The sequence below is a fragment of the Dreissena polymorpha genome, chromosome 12, assembly GCF_020536995.1.
Source record: "Dreissena polymorpha isolate Duluth1 chromosome 12, UMN_Dpol_1.0, whole genome shotgun sequence".
Lineage (NCBI taxonomy): Eukaryota > Metazoa > Mollusca > Bivalvia > Myida > Dreissenidae > Dreissena > Dreissena polymorpha.
Window position 1 is genome coordinate 60,090,707 of NC_068366.1, and position 26,485 is coordinate 60,117,191.

Here is a 26,485-nt window from a genome sequence, read left to right on the forward strand (position 1 = left end):
AAATTAAAATAAGGGGAAAGTTGTGTCATGTTACAGCTTATAACATATCGTTTATTCTAATGAGTTTATTCTTATGACGGAAATTAATAAGGGGATATTTCAATAATATGTATAGGCAATGTTAAGATGAAGTTTGAGAATTTAATAATACACCTTGGGAGGTATTTGCAAAACTAAGACCTGATTTAAGATTTATTTAAAGTAAGAACGCAAATATGTTTACACTCAGGTGGGGTATAATTGGAATCAATAAAATGGAAAGTCAGACCTGATTTAAGATTAAATCCAAATAAGAACACAATGAGTCCAGAGTCAGCATATAGATACGAGATTGTAAGTAACACACATGGTCAACAAACAGCACAGATGAAAAGGTCACCTATTGTCTGGGGTACAAAAGTTATAGTACTGACGAACGTAACGGGATTACTCTAAACCAATATAAATTGATTAGATTTTAGTGCATTTGGCAAGCAAGTAAATACATGAATAGATTGTTCCTTCTAGAACGTTCTAATAAGTCAACCAATCCGTAATAAGCCCAGACCTTGATGACCAATGGAAATTACAAGTAGATTTTATGTAAATAATCCTGGGGATAAAATGCAGTGTTTTAGTTAATAAAAAAGGTCTGCGGTTAGAGATTTGTCACGTCTTCTTGACGTGGTGGCCATGTCGGCCGCCGCGCTGTAAAATTGTACTTCATGAACATTAGAAGCGTTGTGTTAGAAATTATTAATCAGAAATAAATCTCGATGAAAACAGAAATGAACTTTGTTTGTTACTGTGTGTTCTCCACGAACAATGTGTAATTACGCGACATATGTAAAGGCTACGTTAGTGTTATGCCAATGCGTCTGTAAACTTAATTCGAATTACTTTCTCGGAATGTCCAATTTGCAGGACAGACTGTTGTTTCTATTTCAAAAATGATACTATCTGTAAAAAAAAGGTAGTGAATGTTTATCGTTTAAGTCTCGCTTTAATAGACACCCAGTCAAATATTGTTTTATTATTTACACTTGTGCCCTGGTCAGTTTTTGAGTGAGCGGGAAAATTTGCGGTAGTAGCTGTTGTATGCCATTATTTATGAAGTTTACACGAAGTTACGCTATTCAGAACGCCCCCGTTCTGAATTGCCACCCTTCTATTTTCAAAGACAAAAGCCGCCATGCGCCCTTATTGATAACATCGTAATTGCCCCTTTACCAAACACATCTAAGCCGAATACTAGTAGTATCCGAGTGTGGCCCCAAGGCAGCGAAGATGCGAGCGGTTGTGAATTAGTTATGCGTGAATAACCCCGTGTCAATATCAATCGATAATTTCAGAGGCTTTGTGGCTTTACGAAGCACACTAGTCGGTCCTTAATGTGTACTCCTTCACAATAAAATCGTGGATAGTTACTTGGCAGACTTTTTATGATCAAAGCGCTGAAGGCACTTAAGTTGTTTGCTACTGTATAATATTAGATGCAACTCGTTTTTCAAAATTCGGTCATAACTTTAAAATTCGCAAATTTGAAATGAACACAACCCATTCAACTTAGAAAAAGTGTGTCTTAACGAACATGTAGAGCTGTGTGTGCACTGTTTATTATCCTATTTATGTTATAGAGATAACTTTGACAAAAAACATCAACATGTCCCTTTTTGAGGTTCTAAAAGCATATAAAATATGATGAAAATGGTATAATGAGATCCAGTTTATATAAAATAAAATTTGCAATCACAATCATACTAGACGAATATTGTTGAAATATAGAATCCTATCACACAAAGAATAAAATTTCATGATGGAAATTCCCTTACAAAACTTTTGTTTTTTGACACCATATACAAATTCAAAATATACAATAAGATTGTCATATAGTTCTACACCTTCATGGCTTGAGGTAGGCATTACATAGGCCGAGCTACGTCTCTATTTAGAAGATACCATCTGTACTGGCCATCTGGCATCGTTCTGAAACATGTATCCGTTAATTCATTTATTAACTGGGCTACACCCATAAATAGAAGGTACAATATGTTCTGGCTATCTGATCTTTCAGTCTTTCGTGTCCAATTATCTCTTCATTGTAATTCTCTTTATTGATTCAACATTGATACCGCTACAATGCATATACCCGTCCATATATTACGTGCGAATACATACTTCGACTGGTTTTATCATGAAGTTCCATCATGACCTCCATATCTGGGTGCCAACCAAAACAGCCACCCGTCATTGGTGTATTAATTTTCGACTGGATATACTCTCAATGCACCACGAGGCAAGATTTTATATTTGTATGTAAGATATTGCTTAGTGTGAATTTGCCAATTTCGTGACCCGCTAATAACATTGAAATTCTGTTGTTAACAATTTTCCATTGCATATAATATTTAGTATACTAATCTTTAGTATAATATTTAACGCATATTTAATATAATACTAGTATTTAATTTAATAATATTTAATTTCTTTTTGTTGGTAATTTACTTTGTTACGCAAAACATACACTCAACCTCAATAATTAGATTTTTTACATTTTATGATGTTTAAAATCTATTAAGTTTAATTGATTTTTTTTTAAATGAATGGCCTAAAATAACATTAAAACTAGAAAAACTAAACTAGGTGGGGCCCCGAGGTGGGTAATTTGGACATGGATGGTCGAGATAGACCGTGTTGTCATAAGAGATGTTGAGTATTAATTTGATTTCAAGTGATAAATAAATGAAGAAGTTATGTTAAAACAAAATTTTGGGTGGGCGTTGTCTATGTTGGCGGGGCGCCAAGGGTTGGAAATGGGTGTCAAAGAAATAGGGTTGTCTTTTTTTTTGTGTGTAAATGTTAATATAGTTAATTAGAATAGCAAGTATAAATGTTACTATAAACCGGCTGCGGGATACACATCCAAGAGTACTGAAAGCCCTGAAATCATAAATCATACGGACAAATCTAATGGGAAATTTAGGGTCAGGTCCGGGGTATGGGGATACTTTTGTTTATTCAAGGAAGCCTGGTTAGTGTATGGAAGAGTTCGAGAGTTTTCTGTGTGTTTCTGAGTCAGTTGAATTTGGCCTTAAGACCAGAGCGTTTGTTGTTTGGAAGGAGGTGCCATCAGAATTTCTGATCGTCGGCCACATTGTGAAGGCATCTAGAGTGTTGTGTATATAGAAGGATAGAGAAAAATCTAAATGGGGTATGTTATTTAACAATAATCTTTCTCGTCCAACATATGCATTATTGTAGTAATCATTCTGTATTGTTTTGTTTTTCTTGTAAAACTTGTAGTGCTTGATGTTACGGAAATATTATGTTATTGCAATGTGATTTTGATAACTAGTAAAATGTGGTATAATTGAAAGCTGTTATAAGGGATTAATCATAAGCATAATGATCTGAATGGATATTCTTATATCCTTGTAGATCCCATTTTTGTTGGTGTAAGAATTACGATGAAGAAAGTTGATGGATAATGGGATAGAAGATAGAAGTTTAATAAGACGTATGATGCTTACTAGAACTAGTTGAATATTGGCCATCAGTTTCATAAAGACAACTACAAATAAATTATACAGAGAAACACACTGACAGGGAGGAAGCATTCATATCATAGTTAACCTCAAAAAGTGTAGCAGTGATGTGTACTGTGTAGTTCCCATCGGGTAACTGGAAAGAACTGGACCTGAGAACTGAATATATTTATGACGTACATAGCGGAGCACAGCAAGAACATTTGTTTTTAACATTTGACATACAATCATCAGGGATAATCTAAACTGAAATTTCTTATTTGTTTTTAAATGTGCATGATTTTAGAATAGAAATTAAAGCATGAAAATTAAATAGATAAATAGATAAATAAACTTTGTAATCCTCTTTGCAGTATTGTGATTTGCATAGACCCCAAAATTTCAAGTCCTTTCCTTCTATCTGAGGGACATTGGTGGACTTTTGTTTACATTCAAAGTTTATAGTTAGTTCGCTCAACTATACTATCAAAAATCTTTGACAAAACTGGTAGTACGGGTGGGGTTATTCTATTCAATTATCACAGAGAAATACTGCAGTGAGGAAATAAAAGCTTGTCTATAAATTCAAGAGAAATTTTATCTCTGTGTGCTGTGCTATTAATACCTGGGTTGTTATCTCTAAGGGGAATTGCTACAGGTCAGTGTGAGGTCAAAGGCACTGGTCAGGTCAGGCAAAGGGGAGAAACTGTTAAAAGGGGCCAGCAGGTTATTATAAGAGTTAACTTTCTTGTTAAATCCCTTATTCATTGGGTTTGATTTTCACCATGACTGATTTGGAAAATCTTTTTCAAATGGGTGAAAAGTCCGGTTTGTCCGGGGAAACTTTGCTCTCCTTTATAAGAGAAAGAGAGGAGGCAGAAAGGAAAGAAAGAGCTTATGAGCGTGAAGAGAGAAATAGAGAGAGAGAATTTAAGAAATTAGAAATGGAGAGAGAAATTGAGATGGAACGATTACGTAGTGGGTCACAGAGAGGTGATAGTCGTACTACTAGTGTGAATGGTACTAAGGCTAAGTTGCCAAAGTTACCCAATTTTGATGACAAGCGTGATAGCATGGATGCATATCTCAAAAGATTTGAGCGATTTGCAGAGAGTGCTGGATGGAAGAAGGAATGTTGGGGTGCAAATTTGAGTGCACTGTTGCAGGGGCGTGCCCTGGATGTGTATTCGAGACTCACGGTTGCTGAGGCTAATGATTATCAGAAACTTAAGGATGCCCTGCTAAAAAGGTTCAATCTGAACGAAGATGGTTTCAGGGAAAAGTTTCGTAGTGGTAAATGTGAATCAGGGGAGACAGCGTCTCAATTTGTAATTCGATTGGGAGATTACTTAACCAATTGGATGTGCCAGGCTGGGTCTGACGAAACCTATGAGGGTTTAAGAGATTTGATTTTACGTGAGCAATACTTGAATGGGTGCTCAAAGGGACTGCAAGTGTTCTTAAAGGAGCGTAAGTTTGCTTCAGTAACAGAGATGGCCGATTGTGCAGATCGGTATATTGAGGCCCATGATGGCAATGGCAAAACGGGGAATGAATCTAGAGATGGTGTGAAAGGTAAGGCTTGCTTTGTTTGCAATTGACCACATTTACGTAGAGACTGCCCGAGGATAAATGGTCGGAACACCATGGGTACAAATTACCACAGGGGTGGTAACTTATCAGGCCAGTATTCAGGTAATGGTTTCAAAAGCTGGGAACCAGCAAGAGGTGGAAGAAGACCTGAAGACAAGTATGACCGAAAGGTAAGTAAATCTAGTTTGTCGGCTTGTGGCCTATCCCAAGGAAAGGTAAGTCTGTCAGGTGGTCACCAATTACCTGTCATGTCGGCAGCGTGTGATGGACCTATTCGGGAAAATATGCCGGAGTGCATAGGATGGGTCAACGGAAAACAAATTCGTGTCTTGAGGGATACTGGATGTTCATCAGTGGTGGTAAAGAGGTCTCTTGTACCAAACCACAGTTTTACTGGGAAAGTTCAGAATTGTGTCTTACTTGATGGAACAGTGAGACAATTCCCCACGGCAAAATTGTTTGTGGAAACACCTTATTATTCAGGTAAGGTTATTGCCATGTGTGTTGAAAGTCCAGTTTACGACTTGATATTGGGGAATATTGACGGAATCAGAGATATTGCAATTGGAGAATATGCGACCATATCAGAAGAGAAGAAAGTGAATGAAACGGTGAACGAACAGGCAGCAGTAGTCACAAGAGCTCGGGCTTCAAAAGAAAAGGTAAGCAAAATCAAACCGCTAAAGGTGCCAACACAGATCAAGGGGATGAATCCACAGATGTTTCAAGAAGCACAGAAAAGTGACCCAACTCTTCAAGCTGCCCGGGAACAAGCAATGTCGGAAGAGGTAAACTTACTAAAGCAGTGTGGAAAACTGAATACTTCTCGGTATTATGAACGCAATGGATTCTTGTACCGTGAATTTACGTCTCCAAAACATAACAAAGGAGAATCTGTTTGTCAGCTAGTTGTCCCTAAGGAATTTCGAGATGAAATCATGAAGATAGCTCATGAGAGTTTATTAGGAGGACATCTAGGAATGCAGAAAACATTGGATAAAGTACTGTCACAATTTCATTGGTCTGGGGTAATGTCAGATGTGAAACGTTTCTGTACCTCCTGCGATACCTGTCAGAGGATGACATCAAAAGGAAAAGTTTCCAAGGTTCCGTTGGGAGAAATGCCATTAATAGATACACCATTTAAACGCGTGGCTGTTGATCTGATTGGACCTACTGTGAAACCATTATTAATCGTCAGGCATTAATTTTCATAAATTTCGTCAGTCGACCGATCGGCGAATTTAAGATCCTAACGAACAATCATGCTCTATGTTTGAACAAAAACAAACACTGAGTTGAACAATATTTTAAAACTTTACCGTAGACATGAGGCATTAAATTCCAACATAATCCATGCACACATTCATTGCTGTTTCGTTATCAAGATTAATCCGGTTTTGACACAAAGGGATGTAGATTACACAAGATACTTAACTGACACGTTACACTTCTTTAAAACGCGTGTGCAGTACAGCTGTATCGAATGCGTTGACTTCGTTTATGTAGAATGGTAATGAATTAGCGCTAATTGTTTATAACTTTATTACCCATTAGGTGCATTGTGTTTTTCAGAGGTGTTGCATATTAGCCATCACGCAGCGAATGCCGATGAAAGACAATAAACCAAATGAAAAGATGACGATGTGTGATCAACATGCGTATTTATCACAAATTAATAAAGAATATTCTAATTGCTGTTTGTTGTTTGATTGTTTGCGTTTAACCACACTTATTACTATTTTAAATGTATCAATTTATTTATTTTTAAATTATTGACATTATTGATTTATATACCGGTAGTTTGATTTTTTTTTAACAAACACACACATAGTTTATAATTTTAATGTTGATATCAGAATAAAACACTTAACAAACTGGATCCTTTTTCGTATAACACAAACAGTTTTAAAACGGTATTGACAGCATTTTAATAAAAATCATACCAACTAGAATTACGATTGTTATCAGTATGGCAATTATAATAATAGAAAAAGACTAATGGGCAATTGGCTTCGTTGTTACAAACACTTGTTAACGGTTATTCGATCCCACTTGTCCGCTAATCATAACAATGAACGTGTGAATGGCATACATTAAGAGGGTCCATTACTGTCCCTTGATAACAAAAGACTAGTTAATTGGCATGTGACAAACAGGCCCCACCTCCTGCAGTGATTCTCAAGTGTGTTCCCGCATTCGTACGATTTAACGCAGTTGCGATTGATCGCGAATATGTATAACACACAAATCGGATATTGACTGACGCATTTTTTTCAAATTCAAAATCAGAAATCGGCGAATTTAAGTGCTGACGAAATCGTCATTTTTATAAAAATGACGAAATTTTGTGCTGTCGAAAATAAATGGTTTCACAGTATTACACCAGTAAGTGACAGAGGAAACCGGTACATATTTACGGTGGTTGACTACGCTACAAGATATCCGGAGGCGATGGCATTGAAGAACATTGAGACAGAAACCGTTGCAGAGGCATTAGTAGACATTTTCACTCGAGTTGGAGTTCCACAAGAAATGCTTAGTGACATGGGAGCACAATTTACATCTGGACTCATGAAGGAGATAAGTAGGCTGTTGTCAATGAAACAGTAAGTGACGACACCATACCATCCCCAGTGTAACGGGTTAGTGGAAAGAATGAATGGCACGCTGAAGTCCATGATAAAGCGTATGTGTACTGAGCGACCCAAGGACTTGGACAAGTACATTTCACCATCCTTGTTCGCATACAGAGAAGCAGAGTTTTCTCCATTTGAACTGCTCTACGGGAGAACAGTTAGAGGACCAATGCAAATATTAAGAGAGATGTTGACACAGGAAACCCTAAGTGAAGAGGTAAGAACTGTTTATGAATACGTTTTGGACCTAAAGGAAAGGTTAGCAGAAACAATGCAATTTGCACAAGAAGGACTGAAGAAATCTGCTGGAAAATACAAGAAACACTTCGATAAGAAAGCGAGGCAAAGAACATTTTCAGTAGGGGAGCTAGCTCTAGTTCTGTTGCCAACAAACCGAAACAAATTGCTCATGCAGTGGCAAGGGCCATATGAAATTGTAGAGAAAGTTGGTGAATCAGACTACTGACTTGACGTCAATGGTCACGTGAAGACATACCATGCCAATATGTTGAAGAAATATGTGGAGAGAATTGGCAATGAGGCTGAAACTGGTCAGGCTGGATTACTGATAAATATCGCAGCGGCCATTATTGAAGACGACAAGGTACCAAGTGGCGAGAAGGACTGTTTAAGTGAGTATGGTCGATTTAATGAAGAGATACAATGTCCTATAATAGAACAATCAGAATCTGTTGAAGATGTCAAACTTGGTGAAAACCTACATGCCAAAAAACGCGAATCTTTGCAAACATTACTTCAAGACTTCCAAGACGTGTTAACTGACATTCCTGGGAAAACCAAGTTGGTAGAACACCATATTAAAACTACTACAGTTGATCCAATTCGTTCAAGGCCATATCCTGTTCCACATGCTGTGAAGGAGACCATAAACAAAGAAGTTCAGGAGATGTTACGAATGGGTGTCATTGAACCATCAGATTCACCATATAGATCACCAGTCGTTATAGTAAAGAAACCAGATGGCACTAATAGATTTTGTGTGGACTTTCGCAAGTTAAATCAGGTCACAGTCTTTGATGCTGAGCCAATGCCATGTCAGGATGACATTTTTGCACGCTTATTCCACTGTCGTTACTTTTCGAGAATTGATTTGTCAAAGGAATACTGGCAGATTCCAGTTTCCGAGGAAAGCAAAAAGTATACTAGCTTTGCAACTGACACCGGGCTATGGCAGTTTCGAGGAATGCCATTTGGACTAGCATGCGAACCCGCTGTCTTCAGCAGAATGATGAGAATGTTGCTGAAAGACCTTAGTGGAGTGGATAACTTTTTAGACGATATGTTCCTGTTCACCGAGACATGGGAGGAGCATCTTACATTGATTGCAGAAGTCTTAGGGCGCCTGCGAAATGCTGGATTGACGGCAAAGCCTAGCAAGTGCATGTTGGTTTGTGAGAGACTTGATATCTTAGGACACCAAGTAGGGCACGGAAAAGTGGAACCAAACCCACAGAAGGTTACAGCAATAGCTCAAGCCGAAAGACCACGAACCAAGACTGAACTTCGATCCTTCTTAGGGCTGGTAGGTTATTATCGTAAGTTCATACCAAACTTTGCCGCTGTGGCTGTACCACTTACCGACCTCACCAAAAAAGGTAAACCCAATACCTTGGTTTGGGAATCACCTCATGAAAGGCCATTCAAGGAATTGATGGAACGAGTGACGATGTCACCAATTCTCCGAATGGCAGATTTAGGTAAGCCATTTATTCTACGTACAGACGCCTCTAATGTAGGTTTAGGGGCAGTACTTCTGCAAGAACATGAGGATGGTAAGTTTCCGGTAGCATATGCTAGTCGTAAATTGCTGCAAAGGGAAAGAAATTATTCGGTGGTTGAGAAAGAATGCCTTGCAGTTGTGTGGGGAGTACAGAAATTCCACACATACTTACTGTGAAACCATTATTAATCGTCAGGCATTAATTTTCATAAATTTCGTCAGTCGAAGGATCAGCGAATTTAAGATCCTAACGAACAATCATGCTCTATGTTTGAACAAAAACAAACACTAAGTTGAACAATATTTTAAAACTTTACCGTAGACATGAGGCATTAAATTCCAACATAATCCATGCACACATTCACTGCTGTTTCGTAATCAAGATTAATCCGGTTTTGACACAAAGGGATGTAGATTACACAAGGTACTTAACTGACACGTTACACTTCTTTAAAACGCGTGTGCAGTACAGCTGTATCGAATGCGTTGACTTCGTTTATGTAGAATGGTAATGAACTAGCGCTAATTGATTATAACTTTATTACCCATTAGGTGCATTGTGTTTTTCAGGGGTGTTGCATATTAGCCATCACGCAGCGAATGCCGATGAAAGACAATAAACCAACTGAAAAGATGACGATGTGTGATCAACATGCGTATTTATCACAAATTAATAAAGAAAATTTTAATTGCTGTTTGTTGTTTGATTGTTTGCGTTTAACCACACTTATTACTATTTTATATGTAACAATTTATTTATGTTTAAATTATTGACATTATTGATTTATATACCGGTAGTTTACTTTTTAAGAACAAACACACAGAGTTTAAAATTTTAATGTTGATATCAGGGTAAAAAGTGACATTTGAGACCAATTACTGTTCTTAAAATTATCAAAAATGTACACTTGAAACTTTATTGAAAAGTGACAAAATAATTTCCTTACACTAGTTATTACGCATATTGTTCGCACCTTCCCTAATTGGTGCCGATAAAGGTACGATTGTTATCAGTATGGCAATTATAATAATAGAATAAGACTTATTGGCAATCGGCTTCGTTGTTAAAAACACTCGTTAACGGTTATTCGATCCCACTTGTCCGCTAATCATAACAATGAACGTGTGAATGGCATACATTAAGAGGGTCCATTACTGTCCCTTGATAAAAAAGACTAGTTTATTGGCATGTGACAAACAGGCCCCACCTCCTGCAGTGATTCTCAAGTGTGTTCCCGCATTCATACCACGATTTTTTGCAACTGCGATTGATCGCGAATATGTATTACACACAAATCGGATATTGACTGTCGCATTTTTTTAAAATTCAAAATCAGAAATCGGCGAATTTAAGTGCTGACGAAATCGTCATTTTTATAAAAATGACGAAATTTTGTGCTGTCGAAAATAAATGGTTTCACAGTATATGGTAAGACGTTTCTGTTAGAAACAGACCACATGCCACTGGTCTATCTGAACAAGGCAAAGGATTCTTATGGCAGAATCATGCGTTGGGCTCTTGTCTTGCAGGCTTACCGGTTCACTGTTGTTGCTATAAAGGGAACTGAAAAGGTCGGGGCTGATTATCTCAGTCGAAAATCTGGGACATGAGTCATGAACAAATTGACACAAATCCAAAAGGTTGAGACAGAAATTGGGAATTTCATCTTAAGTTGGGGGGTGTGTCAAAGAAATAGGGTTGTCTTTTTTTGTGTGTGTAAATGTTAATATAGTTAATTAGAATAGCAAGTATAAATGTTACTTTAAACCGGCTGCGGGATACACATCCAAGAGTACTGAAAGCCCTGTAATCATAAATCATACGGTCAAATCTAAAGGGGAAATTTAGGGTCAGGTCTGGGGTATGGGGATACTTTTGTTTATTCAAGGAAGCCTGGTTAGTGTATGGGAGAGTTCGAGAGTTTTCTGTGTGTTTCTGAGTCAGTTGAATTTGGGCTTAAGATCAGAGCGTTTGTTGTTTGGAAGGACGTGCCATCAGAATTTCTGATCGTCGGCCACATTGTGAAGGCATCTAGAGTGTTGTGTATATAGAAGGATAAGAGAAAAATCTAAATGGGGGATGTTATTTAACAATAATCTTTCTCGTCCAACATATGCATTATTGTAGTAATCATTCTGTATTGTTTTGTTTTTCTTGTAAAACTTGTAGTGCTTGATGTTACGGAAATATTATGTTATTGCAATGTGATTTTGATAACTAGTAAAATGTGGTATAATTGAAAGCTGTTATAAGGGATTAATCATAAGCATAATGATCTGAATGGATATTCTTATATCCTTGTAGATCCCATTTTTGTTGGTGTAAGAATTACGATGAAGAAAGTTGATGGATAATGGGATAGAAGATAGAAGTTTAATAAGACGTATGATGCTTACTAGAACTAGTTGAATATTGGCCATCAGTTTCATAAAGACAACTACAAATAAATTATACAGAGAAACACACTGACAGGAAGGAAGCATTCATATCATAGTTAACCTCAAAAAGTGTAGCAGTGATGTGTACTGTGTAGTTCCCATCGGGTAACTGGAAAGAACTGGACCTGAGAACTGAATATATTTATGACGTACACAGCGGAGCACAGCAAGAACATTTGTTTTTAACATTTGACATACAATCATCAGGGATACCAGTAATCTAAACTGAAATTTCTTATTTGTTTTTAAATGTGCATGATTTTAGAATAGAAATTAAAGCATGAAAATTAAATAGATAAATAGATAAATAAACATTGTAATCCTCTTTGCAGTATTGTGATTTGCATAGACCCCAAAATTTCATGTCCTTTCCTTCTATCTAAGGGAAATTGGTGGACTTTTGTTTACATTCAAAGTTTATAGTTAGTTCGCTCAACTATACTATCAAAAATCTTTGACAAAAACTAATGCATAGTTGAGATTGACCGTATTGTCATAAGAGAAGTTCAGTATCAATAAGAAGTGAATCGGTGTAGAAATGGAGGTTTATGTAAAATAACCTAAAAAATGAGTGAAAATCTCTGACCCGGCCCGATCCCAAACCCCATAACTTTTGGCCCAGGGTTCAGATCAAAATTTAATATAGTGTAATGTCGCACATATGCTCATAGTTACCATGAGTTTAAGTTTCAAGGTTCTAGTGCTAATAGTGTAGGAGGAAATAGTGACCAGGGCGGACGGACGGACAGACGGCGGAGATAACCACATCCCCCCGCTCCAATTTGGAGAGTGGGGATAATGAATGACAAATAAGAATCAAAGTACTGACGGTACTGGTGCGACGAATCTTTTGAACAGGATGGAAATAAAAGCATCTTTATCTACATCACCCAAAGTGTGTGTGTGGTGACGAAAATTTTGGTTACGAAAAACAATTTGGGTATGAAAATTTTGGGTACGAAATTATTATGCACAAAAAAATGTTGGTACGTAAAAAAAAATAGGTACGAATAAAAATTTGGGTACGAAAAAAAATTGGGTAGGAAAAAAAATTGGGTAGGAAAAAAAGGTTGGGCACGAAAAAAAGTTGGGTACGAAAAAAAAGTTGGGTACGAAAAAAAAAATGGGTACGAAAACAAATGTGGGTACGAAAAAAATGTGGGTACGAAAAAAATGTGGACATGGATGGTCGAGATAGACCGTGTTGTGATAAGAGAAGTTCAGTATTAATTTGAAGTCAATTAGTGAATAAATGAAGAAGTTATGTTAAAACAAAATTTAGGGCCTCACCCCAACCCCCATTCTCCACTATTTCTTTTAAACCTAATGATAAGATATGACATTTCTGCAGTGAAATAACAGCAGTGAAAATATATTTATATAAACAAATTTGTATTTTCACCGGGGAAAATAAAAAAATTCGAAACTTAGATTATCATATCAAGATTATCATATTTTTTATGATAACGAGTGAATTAAAATCGGTATTCCTCCGAATACAACAATTTTTCTGTTTATTTTATGTTTTTTTTTCCACCGTTTATTTACATTGTAAATGAGATTAACTGGAGAATTTCGCTGGAACAATGACGTCATTTGTGTATTGAAATGTAATGAGGCACGCAACGGGAGAAAAGGTATCTTTTCAGCGAAAGGGAAACAGCTGTTAATTATTTTGAAAAAGGGCATAAAAGAAACCGAAAATTTGTTATGATAGTGTAAGATCGTTTCTGGAAATGTATATGTCTTGCAATATTTTTACAAATGCTGGGTCAACTTTTAAGAAATAACACGATACACAACTCGCATGACCCAGTTGACACTAATACATTTCCAGAAAAGAAATTCATTTCTGCGTTGAATAAGACTGAGATCTTGAAAATCGCTGCACAATTGATGAAGTTATGGCTGTTCAATGCGATGCACCCCGTTTTCGGATGATTTTGAGTTGCGTACCTTGTTATATATATTTATATTTTGATAGTGAAATTTTTTTTCAGAAAAGTTAATATTTCGTTATAATATTATTATTTATCATTCAAAATGATGTTTTCACTAATTAATATCATAGCCACACGCTAACCACCTGTGAATGTAACCGTTGCAAGAAGAACTGCAGTCATTTGTGTGATAATCCCCCCACCCCAGATTGAACGTCAGCATATATGACAAACGAACGAGTGCTGACTGGGAAGATCCAAGAAATGCAGCGCGATGGTGGTGTCAAGTGCTTCCTCATTCATTTGTATAAATGGTGTTAGTGACAAACGTCGATATACTTGGGGGAAGGAATTCGAATTCCTTAATCTAAGATATGCTGTAGTAGCTAGATTTGAATCAATGCCAAATTTATTGATGATTTATTTACAAATTTTGTAGTTGATAATATCATCTATACGTATTAAGTAAGCAAGCATGTGATCCATACGGATTGGGATGAGGAGATAGTCTATACAGAATACCGTAAAAGATTATGGATAGATTTTTTTCCAGATAAAAGCAAATAAGAAAAGATGGATATTTCTACGTTATCACACACCTGATGAGTTAGGTGAGTTAATGAGTTAAAAGTTTTAAAAAAATCTAATTTCCGGGACGTCTTTTGAGTAGAAAAAAAATGGGTACCAAAAAAAATTGGGTAACAATTGGGTCTTTTGGGTAAACAGGTACATGTATATCTATTTTTAATTTGCAAATGGTGGGCCCCTCAAATCGAGACAATTCGTCAAAGAATGACGAATATTTGGAAAGAATCCAAAGTAAATTACAAGTTCAGCAAATATTTAAGGAATAAAAACATTGTTGTTTGTCGAGCATTCGTTCTGGTATCCTCCGGCTGTGCGGCGAGACGCCTGGATTGACGGCAGCTGCGGGACTTTTCGCCGGTGACGGAGCGCCGGTTGGAAGCTGCTACTTCCAGTGGCGATCACCACGTCTGGACAGTTGGATGGCCTGGGGTGCTCCGAGGAATTCGTCTCCTGAAGAAAAAGTTAAAGTATTGGATAACTAATGCGGCAATGTACGGAAAATATACTTAAACATATCCGGCCAATTTAGACTGTACCCGAGTTTTATTCCCGCCAAATATTAGATGTCGTAATACACGCTACGAAATATACGAAACAAAATTCTCTTTAAACCAAACCAGTCTCAACATGCTTTTGCTGTACGAGTTTCGAGAATATAGAGGCTATTTTACAAAATATTGGCATTAATGTGACCATAATTAATTTTTAAAACAAGAGGGCCTAAAAGGCCCAAAGTCGCTCACCTGAGAAAAAAAGAAATGACCTGTTTTTTGCAGCCCAAGATATCAATGGAACAAATGTTCTAACCAAGTTTCATTAAGAATGAACAACAAATGGCCCCCTGGCGGCCATGTTTTTCAACAGACCTGAACCATTTTTTAACTAGTCCAAGATATCATTGGGACAAATCTTCTAACAAAGTTTCATGAAGATCCGACAATAAATGTGGCTGCTACAGTGTTAACAAGGCAAATATTCATGACGCACAACGAAAGACATAAAATTGACAAAAGGTGATCACAAAAGTTCACCACGAGCAAAAAATATTATGCTCATAAAGATTGTCATCATGTTTGAAGATGATATAATTAAAACTAATTGAGTAAACAAAATCAATATATGATAACGACATTTGCACTCAGCTAGTGTCATTCAGATTGAACTAAAAATGTGACTAAAAGTATTCACAATGTTTCACTATAAACAACCGTAGACATACAAAAAAACTAACACCCTCCTGAGAGCCTTGTTTATAAACAATAATAACTATTTTCAGACTCACCTTGCAATTATATTTCCAATTAAACAAGGGCTGTTTGTAAAACATGCATGCCCACCATATGGGCTCTCCGTTGTAGTGACAGCCATTGTGTGAATATGTTTTTTGTCAGTGTGACCTTGACCTTTGACCTAGTGACCTGAAAATCAATAGGGGTCATCTGCCAGTCATGATCAATGTACCAATGAAGTTTCATGATCCTAGCCATAAGCGTTCTTGAGTTATCATCCGGAAACCATTTTACTATTTCGGATCACCGTGACCTTGACCTTTGACCTCGTGACCTGAAAATCGATAGGGGTCATCTGCGAGTCATGATCAATCTACCTATCAAGTTTCATGATCCTAGGAATAAGCGTTCTTCAGTTATCATCCGTAAACCATTTTACTATTTCGGGTCACCGTGAACTTGACCTTTGACCTAGTGACCTCAAAATCGATAGGGGTCATCTGCGAATCATGATCAATGTACCTATGAAGTTTCATGATCCTAGGCATAAGCGTTCTTGGGTTATCATCCGGAAACCATTTTACTATTTCGGGTGACCATGACCTTGACATTTGACCTAGTGACCTCAAAATCAATAGGGGTCATTTGCAAGTCATGATCAATGTACCTATGGAGTTTCATGATTGTATCCATTAGCGTTCTTGAGTTATCATCCGGAAACCATTTTACTATTTCAGGTCACCGTGACCTTGACCTTTGATATAGTGACCTGAAAATCAATAGGGGTCAACTGCGAGTCATGATCAATCTACCTATCAAGTTTCATGATACTAGGCATAAGCGTTCTTGAGTTATCATCTGGAAACCATTTAACTATTTCGGGTCACCGTGACCTTGACCTTGGACCTGAAAATCAATAGGGGTCATCTGCGAGTCATGATCAATGTACCTATGAAGTTTCATGATCCTAGGCATAAGCGTTCTTGAGTTATCATCCGGAAACTATTTTACTATTTCGGGTAACAGTGACCTTGACCCTTTGACTTAGTGACCTGAAAATCGATAGGGGTCATCTGCCAGCCATTATCAATCTACCTTCGAAGTTTCATGATCCTAGGCATAAGCGTTCTTAAGTTATCATCCGGAAACCATTTTACTATTTCGGGTTACTGTAACCTTGACCTTTGACCTAGTGACCTGAAAATCAATAGGGGTCATCTGTGAGTCATGATCAATCTACCTATCAAGTTTCATGATCCTAGGCCTAAGCGTTCTTGAGTTATCATCCGTAAACCATTTTACTATTTCGGGTCGCTGTGACCTTGACCTTTGACCTAGTGACCTGAAAATCAATAGGGGTCATCTGCAAGTCATGATCAATCTACCTATCAAGTTTCATGATCCTAGGCCTAAGCGTCCTTGAGTTATCATCCAAAAACCATTTTACTATTTCGGGTCACCGTGACCTTGACCTTTGACCTAGTGACCTGAAAATCTATAGGGGTCATCTGCGAATCATGATCAATGTACCTATTTAGTTTCATGATTCTAGGCCCAAGCTTTCTTGAGTTATCATCCGGAAACCACCTGGTGGACGGACCGACCGACAGACCGACAAGTGCAAACCAATATCTTCTTCGCAGGGGGGCATAAAAATCAATAAATCCGTTTTAAAACAAAATCTTTGACAATGTGGGTTATTGTATTAAACAATAAAACCCACTTTATTTTAGCAGAAATGTGGACCCTTCAAGGGAGACTATCTTGAGCATACTAGTTTGTTGATGAATAAAGAGTTCTCTCAAATTCCTGAGTAAGAGTTACTGCCCATTCTATAAATTGAAAGTTCTGAGATCACTTCCTTTCTGGCATTTGTTCCAAGGATTAAACCTACAGAAATAATCGAAATTAAAAAATCTACATTAATCTGCAGAGATATTTCTTAGATATAAAACAAAAGCATCACAAAATGTCTGGAAAAAGTAAACCAGCAGGAGGGAAGAGGAAAGCTCAGAAAAAACTGCCAGAAAATTAGGAAACTAGAGTGTTCACAAGCTTTTTTACTATATAAATATAAGGAAAAAGACCCCCCCCCCCCCCTGGTGGCCATGTTTTTTAACCGATCCAAACCATTTTCGAACTCAACTGTCGTATCCAGTAAACAAATGTACTGACCAAATTGCATGAAGATTGGGCAAAAAATGTGTCTTCTAGACTGTTTACATGTTTTCACTATATACATGTAGAGATAACTGCACCATGGCGGCCATGTTTTTCCACCCATCATGACCCTTTTCAAACTCGTCCGAGATATCTATAAATCGATTTTTAGAAAATTTGTATAATGATTAGACAAAAAATGTGACTTTTACAGTGTTCACAAGCTTTTTTTACTATAAAAATATAAGGAAAATGACCCCCCCCCCTTGGCAGCCATGTTTTTTTACCGATCCGAACCATTTTCGAACTCATCCGTCATATCCAGAAAACACATGTTCTGACCAAATTTCATGAAGATTGGGCCAAAAATGTGACTTCTAGAGTGTTCACATGTTTTCACTATATACATAGAGAAAACTGCCCCGCCCCCTGGCGGCCATGTTTCTTCACTAATCTAGACCATTTTCGAACTCGTCCGAGATATAAATGAAACCAATCTTTTGACCAAGTTTCATGATGTTTGGGCAAAAATTGTGACTTCTAGAGTGTTCACAAGGTTTCTCTATAGCCAAATAAGGAATACTGCCCCGCCCCCTGGCGGCCATGTTTTTCAACGGACCGGAACCATTTTTTAACACAACCAACATATCATTTAGACAAACATTTTGACAAAGTTACATGAAGATTGTGCATCAAATTTGACTTCTACAGTGTTCACAAGGTTTTTCTTTTTTTGACCTAGTTTTTGACCCAGCATGACCCAATTTCGAACTCAGTCGAGGTATCAATGGGACAAATGTTCTGACCATGTTTCATGAAGATCGGACATGTGACATCTATAGTGTTCACAACACAAAATGTTGACGCCGCACGAAGCACGACGGACAAAAGGCGATCATAAAAGCTCACCATGAGCGCGTTGTGCTCAGGTGAGCTAAAAAGCCGACAACACCCCATTTAGCGTTATAACTAGCGGGGTACTTATAGTGAGTATATTTAACGTACCCGAGGTACATTCAAGTATACTTAAGAGTACCCGGGGTACATTTAAGCAAAGACCTATAGAATACATGTATACACAAAACAGTGTCTGTATACATAAATTAGTAACAATGCTTGCACCTCCCATGTCATGCATGTATTTCCTACTTTCACTTTAAAACAGCTGTACAACCATGCTCTTTGAGATCAGATGAACAGGTTTGTTCCTTGTATTCATCAAATCCGGGGGGTGAGTTACCATTTTAAAACTTAATTAATTACTTTACACAACGAATGAATGCACAAAATTACGTCTTAAACGACATAATGACTACTTTTGCCAATTTTTAGTAAATCATTATGCACAAGTTCGCGGAAAATCGTAGTACTCCCCATCATGCAATGCGCATGAAAAGCGACACCTGGGAATGAAATGAATATTACGAGTGCTTGATTACCTGCTTTTGGTAAGTTCATTTACATGTATACACTATACATATCGAGATAAGTGATCGTTTGAATATGTTTCAGAATTTGACTGGGTATGTTTCTAGTTAAAAATGTTCATTGCGCGGTTATCTTATAAGACGAATGCTTTAAGTCATAGATGACTATTGTTCGGATATTAGCAATATTCGGATAAGCGAAATGAACTTCAGTGAACATTTTTTAAAGAACTGACTAGACATTTCCCCTGAAGCTAATCCCGGTATTATTGCATTTTTATGCCATAGTTGCAAAAGTCTACCATTCTTTGTCACGCTTCGAATTTTGAGCTTAACAAAGGAAATCAATATATGCGTACAAGTAGCATGCGCATCCGTAATTGCAATAATTCAACTATCAGCTTTATAACGCAAAGGGTTGCTGAGAGTTGCAATTCATCATCTGTTTTGTAAAGAAGCAATTGTAACCTCAGTAAGCTTTTCTTTCATAGCGACATAAATAGCTCACATTTACGCAATGTATGTTGGACGAACAAGTTATCTAACACCTTAGAAATTACGTTAAATTACCTTAAAATTGAAACACTTAAAATGACAAAAACATTTTGTTTTAACAAATGACTAACAGTTCAATCATTGAATGATTTATCTGTAAAGTTTTCCAGCAAACTACCTTCATTAATTCATAACAACGATTCCCTGGTTATTGTCACCTCTAGCAGACAAAACAAAATGGCGGCCGATGTAAACATGACCTATTACCCGACACTTTATAAATACTACTCCAGTATATACAAAGTCACATGATTATCACGTGACCCGGACTCGGCGAAAAAATCTGCGTCTGCTGCAATCAAAATTGCAAACGGAAATATGCTTTTTGGTGTGTAAATGCACGTTTTGATAAGTGCATTCAAAAAGTAATAGCAAAAAACATGGTTTCCTTTATGCATTCCTTTAATCTGTTTTCGGCGCATTTGTTTCAAGCTAAGTTGGCAAGTAGGTCATGGACTTCATGTGCGACCATTTGTTTATCAATGTGACGTCATGCGCACTTTTGCGCATGTGCATACAGAGCCAAAACACAACGTCGGATAATAGGTGCTGTTTTGATAACAGGTACTTACACGATAATCTCAATTCGGGACTTTGCACCTTGCAACAGCAGGTGTGCGCTAACACATTTGGTCGATAAATCAACAAGCGAGACAACTCGTACATCTTAGAAAATTACGTACTGCAGTTGTCTTTCAGAGTTTCTTGTTGATATTACAAGAACCAATACGTCAAAATGATTGTGCATCCCATGGGTCGTAAAAAAACAAATATGACGGGTCCTGACTGGCATTTTATGAGTATTTGACGCAGAATATCGCGTCCTGTAAACCCTGATAAAATATTAAATATATATATAATATAATTTATATAATAATATATAAACATTAAACAAAAACTAATACAATTATTTGTTACATAATTGAATAATCATAGCATCACCCTGGAGCAAACACAACTCGCTTTGAAAACCGGAAATTCTGAAAATGATAAAAAAAATCATGATCAGGTACTACTTAAATGCAACCCGGAGCCGCATAAGTATAATGTACCCTGGGAATGTCAAATATACTGAAACCAGCGTGTGTGTGTCTTTGTTGTGTTTTTTTCCAATTGGGAAAAGTACAGGTACCAGCCAAATCAGGACAAATGTGTGCGATCAGAACCCTTGATACACTTTGGGGGATTGGGGCCGGGGCCCTTAGAGGAGGGAATTTCGCGTTGTTTTGGGCGAAAAGGGGAATTTGAGAAGATCTTTTCACCAACCATTCAACACTTAAAATTGCTTTATTTTAATGTAATTTACATAAATATACATTTCATCAAAGGTTAATAGCACAATAACAGCTGGAAACGGGGTACGGACATTAGCCCTCCAGGACTTTAGCAGTCTGCAAAACTCACATTTTTGTCTTCATAGCCAATGTGGCTATGAAACTTCAAAAAGTCATAGCCAGAGGAAATTTTTCATAGCCAGAAAAAAAATGAATTAATTTGCAATGACATTATCATGAAAGGAGGAACACAGTCGTTATATATAGATTGCATTTGGGGGGTAACCGTAAGATTGTTAACAAATCAGTATTCCAGGTTTCAAACGTTTATTCCGTCGTAGCTTTCAGTTTCAGTTAAAAAATTATTGGCTTTAGCAGTACAATAAAAGTGTAGTTCTAGGCAGCAAGTAGTTACCAGTAAAAATACATACATGTAACCGGTGCTCACAGGTATCGATCTTAATCATATGAATGATAAACACCAGGGCTAATCAGTTCAAGTGTTTTGATTTAATTGATCACTATATTTTGAAAAATATTTTTTATTTGTATGCATTTACTTACATAATACACTAAGAGATATAAAATAAAGTCGTCTATGTATGGATACATTGGCACTATGCACGGGTGAGTTAGTTTACGTGTGTATGGTTATGAATTCAAAATAAATTGCGCATCGACTGGGGAATTATTTTTTAAGAGTTTTGAAACACGAAACAAGTTAACAGTATAACACCCTGGAGTAAATCGTATTCATATTTACTGTTGGGAATGTGTTGCGCGCTTTAACTGTTTGTGCGTAAATACATGTCAGGGCTTTTTTTCCTGACTTTGTGAAGCGGCCCTGGCACCCTCACTTTGTGAAAAAATGAGTCGTGAACTTTTCAAAATTGTGAAAAAATGATTCGTGAACTTTTCAAAATTGTGAAAAATTGAGTCGCGAACTATTCAAAATTGTGAAAAATTGAGTCGCAAACTTCTTAAAATTGTGAAAAACTGAGCCGTGAAATTGTTGAAATTGTGAAAAACGGCCAATTTTGTAAAAATTCACGGCCCTGTTAGGTTTGTGAATTGTCCCTATCAAAATTGTGAAATGTCCTTCCAGGGCCACTCGCAAAGAAGGAAAAAAAGCCCTGCATGTCCATAACAACGTCATTTCATCCCTTAGGTAAACTACTGCATATGTAAATACAATGCGCGCGTTCTCATTGGTTACTATCCATGTTAATGTACTGCTTAACTCCGCCTGCAAGGCGGTGTACTCATTGCGCTAGAAAACTATCAAAATGGAAAACTATCAAAACTGTCGGCAAAATGACACTCGCTTTCAACTTTTGATCAAAGCGTTAATTGTTTGGAGTGAATGCCCATGTATGCTAGTTGACTGGATAAGCTTTTACATCAGTCGATCATGATAATAAACTGATATTTTAAAAGCATCATCAATGACTTTATGACATGTGTAAATATTGAAGTGTTACACTTTTTTGGTTATTTAATAATTTCAAAGCTATTAATAACACACATTCAACCGTTTTACTTAATTTAAAAACAAAAATTCGCGCTATTATTTCATTTATCGGCGTAGAATTCAAGTTCAGTTTACCAAAAGTATTACGACATTTTTAATACGCGAGCCTGACTTTAAACTCTCTATAACAGCTAAGGGAGATCACTAATGATAGAAAACTAAGGGAAGTAACCAAGCGGTGTCACTGTTAGAATTTACACCTGAAATGCGTAAATTGATTATTTATTTGTTTATTTTCTCTGATTTTTTTTCATCGCAATTCAGGCGAACTAAATTCAATTTTTCTATCGCCAGAGCCAAGATTTCATCGCATTGGCGATCAGGCGATACGGGAATTTTGCAGACTGACATTAGCCCCTAGGACAAAAGCCCCTAGGACAAAAGCCCCTTCAAAAAAGTGCATGCTAGGACATTAGCCCCCAGGTGTTTTAAAACGTCCAAAACTTTTTTTAAAGTAAGCCTTTTTATTCCATTTTTTTAATTTCATATGTAAATACAAACAATATATAGCTTGTACTACACACCTAAATTTAATTGTTTTTTTTACAATTTCTTTACTATTTTTTTCTTTGGACTCTATTTATTTTGCAAACATTTTGCTATCTGACACCATCCAGAAGTCTAAAATTACCTTACAATAAGATACATAAGAAACATATTGTGTTGTTGTTGCTGTTTTTTTTTTAATAACCCATTAACTCCATTAATTAAAAAAAAATATTAAATTAAATACCTAAGAAATGAATGTAAAAATAGGTAGGGGCTTATGTCCTAGGGGGCTAATGTCCAAAGGGGCTAATGTCCTAGGGGCTTTTGTCCTAGGGGCTAATGTCCCAGAGGGCTTATGTCCTACACTCGCTGGCAACATAGGTATATAAGTAAATAAAAAAAAATTGGAGGGGGGAATTTTTAGCAGAAATAGGGGAAAAAATGATACTATTTTAAGGGGGAATGGGATTTTTTTTACGCCAATTGGAAAATTTATCATTTTTCCCAGATTGGAAAAGTGCCGTTTGTCGGTACTTGATCAAGAAGGAAAGAAATCGCTGCATTATATCCTTAATAATAAAAAATTCTTGTTCTTAAAAAGGGTTTGCAATTAAGAAAAATGTGTTCTTTTAAATGTTTCTTTTAAAGCAACACACATATTAATGGCAAAATGTACTTGAATGTTTGTTTAAATAAATTTTGAATTGGTGGCTTGCAAACAACTATAGTTACCAGATAATTTGGATGTAGAAAAAAATCATTTCAATAAACAGAACGAAGTTGTACTTTAAATCGTTTATATCAGAGATGTTAGATCTTCAACAGTTACTACATTCATTCACAAATTTACAAGCAATTTGAATAATACAGTGTTTTTTCCACCATTTTGGGAATGGGGCTCAGCCGCTGGGTCCCTATGGATTGGGAAAATTTGCGGCGTTTTGACTAAAATTGGGAAATTATTGTTGTGGTTGTTTTGCTAACAAATGCTTCAAATTTGAGGATACAAGTGTGTCCAGTATTATATTTACTAAGGTTGATCTTATAAAATATGGATGGGAGATGAACAAAATACTGAGATCTAAAAAAAAAAATTATTTTGGAAACCTTCCATTGGAAATGTGTAACATAATGTATTCATTATATAACATAAATATTATGTTATATATTAGTGTAACAAATGATAATAATATAAGAAGAGTTCTATAAAGAAAATATTATGTAATGTAATGAATATTATTAGTAACATATATATATAAAAGTAAAATAGAATCTTTGGATGGGATATGTAATGAAGCTTGAAAAATTGATTATGGAAGTATGGTTTCATTTCTCCAATGTAGTTCAATTATCGGGAACATCTGTTGATTTGTCTTAGCTCTGGATTAACAATTTGGCTCGTAGGTCAACATTACTTCACACCAATACATAACAGACATAACAAGATATGATATATACCCGGTAATGAAATTTAAATAATTGATTATATAAGTGTAATTCCAATTTCCCAAGGTACATAATGGATACAAGTTTGGATTGAATGTGTATGGAATGTGTATGGGGGTTTACATAATTGATTATAGAAGTGTTAGAATTCATATTACCAATGTGGTTTGTCCATAGAAAACATCTGGTTATATGATCGAGTATGCTTTATGAAATGAGACTTGTCTTCTTTAATAAAATAGTGTTAGAATAGTGACTACAGTACAGACTAAAATTGGGAAATTAGTGTTGTGGTTGTTTTGCTAACAAATGCTTCAAAATTGAGGATACAAGTGTGTCCAGTATTATATTTACTAAGGTTGATCTTATAAAATATGGATGGGAGGTGAACAAAATATTGAGATCTAAAAAAAAAAATTTTTTTTTTGGGGAAATCTTCCATTGGAAATTTTTAAGGTCCCATTTGGGAAAAATATATACTTAAATTAATATCCAATCATTCTGCTTAGCGATACATGCTTAAAATAAAGTTAAATGGCAGAATCTATTCTGCGCAATTACCAATTTGAAAAGGACATGAACCATTCCAGAATTCAAGCAGTAAAATAGCATCACTGTTATCATACTGACACTTCTATAAGCACATTATACATTATATAAATATTCTCCTTTACTTTTCAGTTTAAGTGCCATATCCAAAGTTATGATCAACATGAGCCAACATGACTAGTGAAGGAATTAGAACTGCAAAGGTAATTTCTTTTTAGTACACTTCCACACCGTTATTTCGAACACCGATAATCCGAAGTCATCGTTATTTCGAAGAATTTTTCTGGTCCCGATTTTGATTCTTGTTTTAATGTAAAATTTCATTGTTAATCCGAACTTCGTTAAACCGAAGAAATCGTTAATTCGAAGTGATTCTGTCGGTCCCAACACTATAATTCGCACCTAATTATCAATCTTTAATCCGAAGTCAAAACTGCAAAATACTGAGCGTAATTTCACACCTTTGTCGTGGCGCGTCAAAAGCCGATAATAACACCTTTGTCGTCTGCGCGAACGCCGGTGTTCAGAGAGACATCGCGTATTATTAAAAAAAAGGTTAATTTATTTCCGAAAATGTATGCATATGTATGTATGTCTGATAATTTGTGCTATTCGTTTTATTTTATATGTTCTGTAATTAGAGAAAAATAAAAACAAGAAAAAGAATCGTTTTATTCCCCCGTTTGTTACGAGTAGAAATATATTGCTATCTGACTAGTTTACGTTTTTAAGTAAGGCCAAAAAGAAAAATAGTTGTGTTTCAGGTCACCTCCTGAAAAAAAGTAGGGTCGGTAGGTAGGAAAAACTTATTATTATTTAAAATTCTTCTTATTTTTCATGTTTTCCATAAATCAGTGTAAAGTGTTGACCACTGTTCTAATATCTAAATATAGCAGTTTGGATCAGTTATATCAAATATTTGTTGTTAGATATTTCACACAATGTTAACTCTTTACCACCTGAAGGTGAAAATGTTCATTTTGCTGCAGACTACTTTAAGTTCTATAAAATTGTGAAAAACCTTTTATATGTAAATAGTTCTAAAAAGTAATGTTGCAAAAGGAGGTAGTACTTTTGATAAGCAATTTCTTTTTTTTGCCACAATGCTTTTTGAAATACCTCTCGAGAAAACTAATGACACGAAAGACGACTGTCGCCGATTTACACTTGAAAATACCATAAAGGTCATTGACTACATTTAAATTGATCCTCGCTGTTCGTCAGAAATAAAATAATTGTTTTTGTTTATCTCTAAATTAATACGTGTTGCTACAAATTAGTTGACAGGAGCAGGCCAATCCCGAAGGAAGGCTCATTGTAAGCTCGACTGTCCAACAGACAAAAAAACTCACCTTTTCTTCAGCAGCAAACCCACAACTTCC

At 36.2% G+C, this 26,485-nt stretch overlaps 1 protein-coding gene and 1 long non-coding RNA gene across 4 annotated transcripts in view; one reads left to right on the plus strand and one right to left on the minus strand.

The window, feature by feature from the left end:
• The window catches only part of LOC127853319 (MORC family CW-type zinc finger protein 3-like), a 382,815-nt gene that overhangs the window by 174,135 nt on the left and 182,195 nt on the right, over positions 1 to 26,485 (plus strand). For 2 of the 3 annotated variants that reach the window (XM_052387760.1, XM_052387758.1), the window contains exons 1-2: positions 19,220 to 19,280; positions 25,236 to 25,306. The exons of the other annotated variant lie outside the window; for it this stretch is intronic. In XM_052387760.1, the coding sequence (XP_052243720.1) occupies positions 25,277 to 25,306 (30 nt within the window). In that variant the 5' untranslated portion in view covers positions 19,220 to 19,280; positions 25,236 to 25,276. Of the gene's footprint in view, positions 1 to 19,219; positions 19,281 to 25,235; positions 25,307 to 26,485 lie in introns of those variants that run through there. 3 annotated transcript variants of the gene reach the window in all.
• LOC127853328 (uncharacterized) lies at positions 14,247 to 19,371 on the minus strand. Its single transcript, XR_008036570.1, has 2 exons — positions 18,955 to 19,371; positions 14,247 to 14,893 (listed from the first exon to the last, which is right to left on the minus strand). It is a non-coding gene; the product is annotated as an uncharacterized LOC127853328 (long non-coding RNA).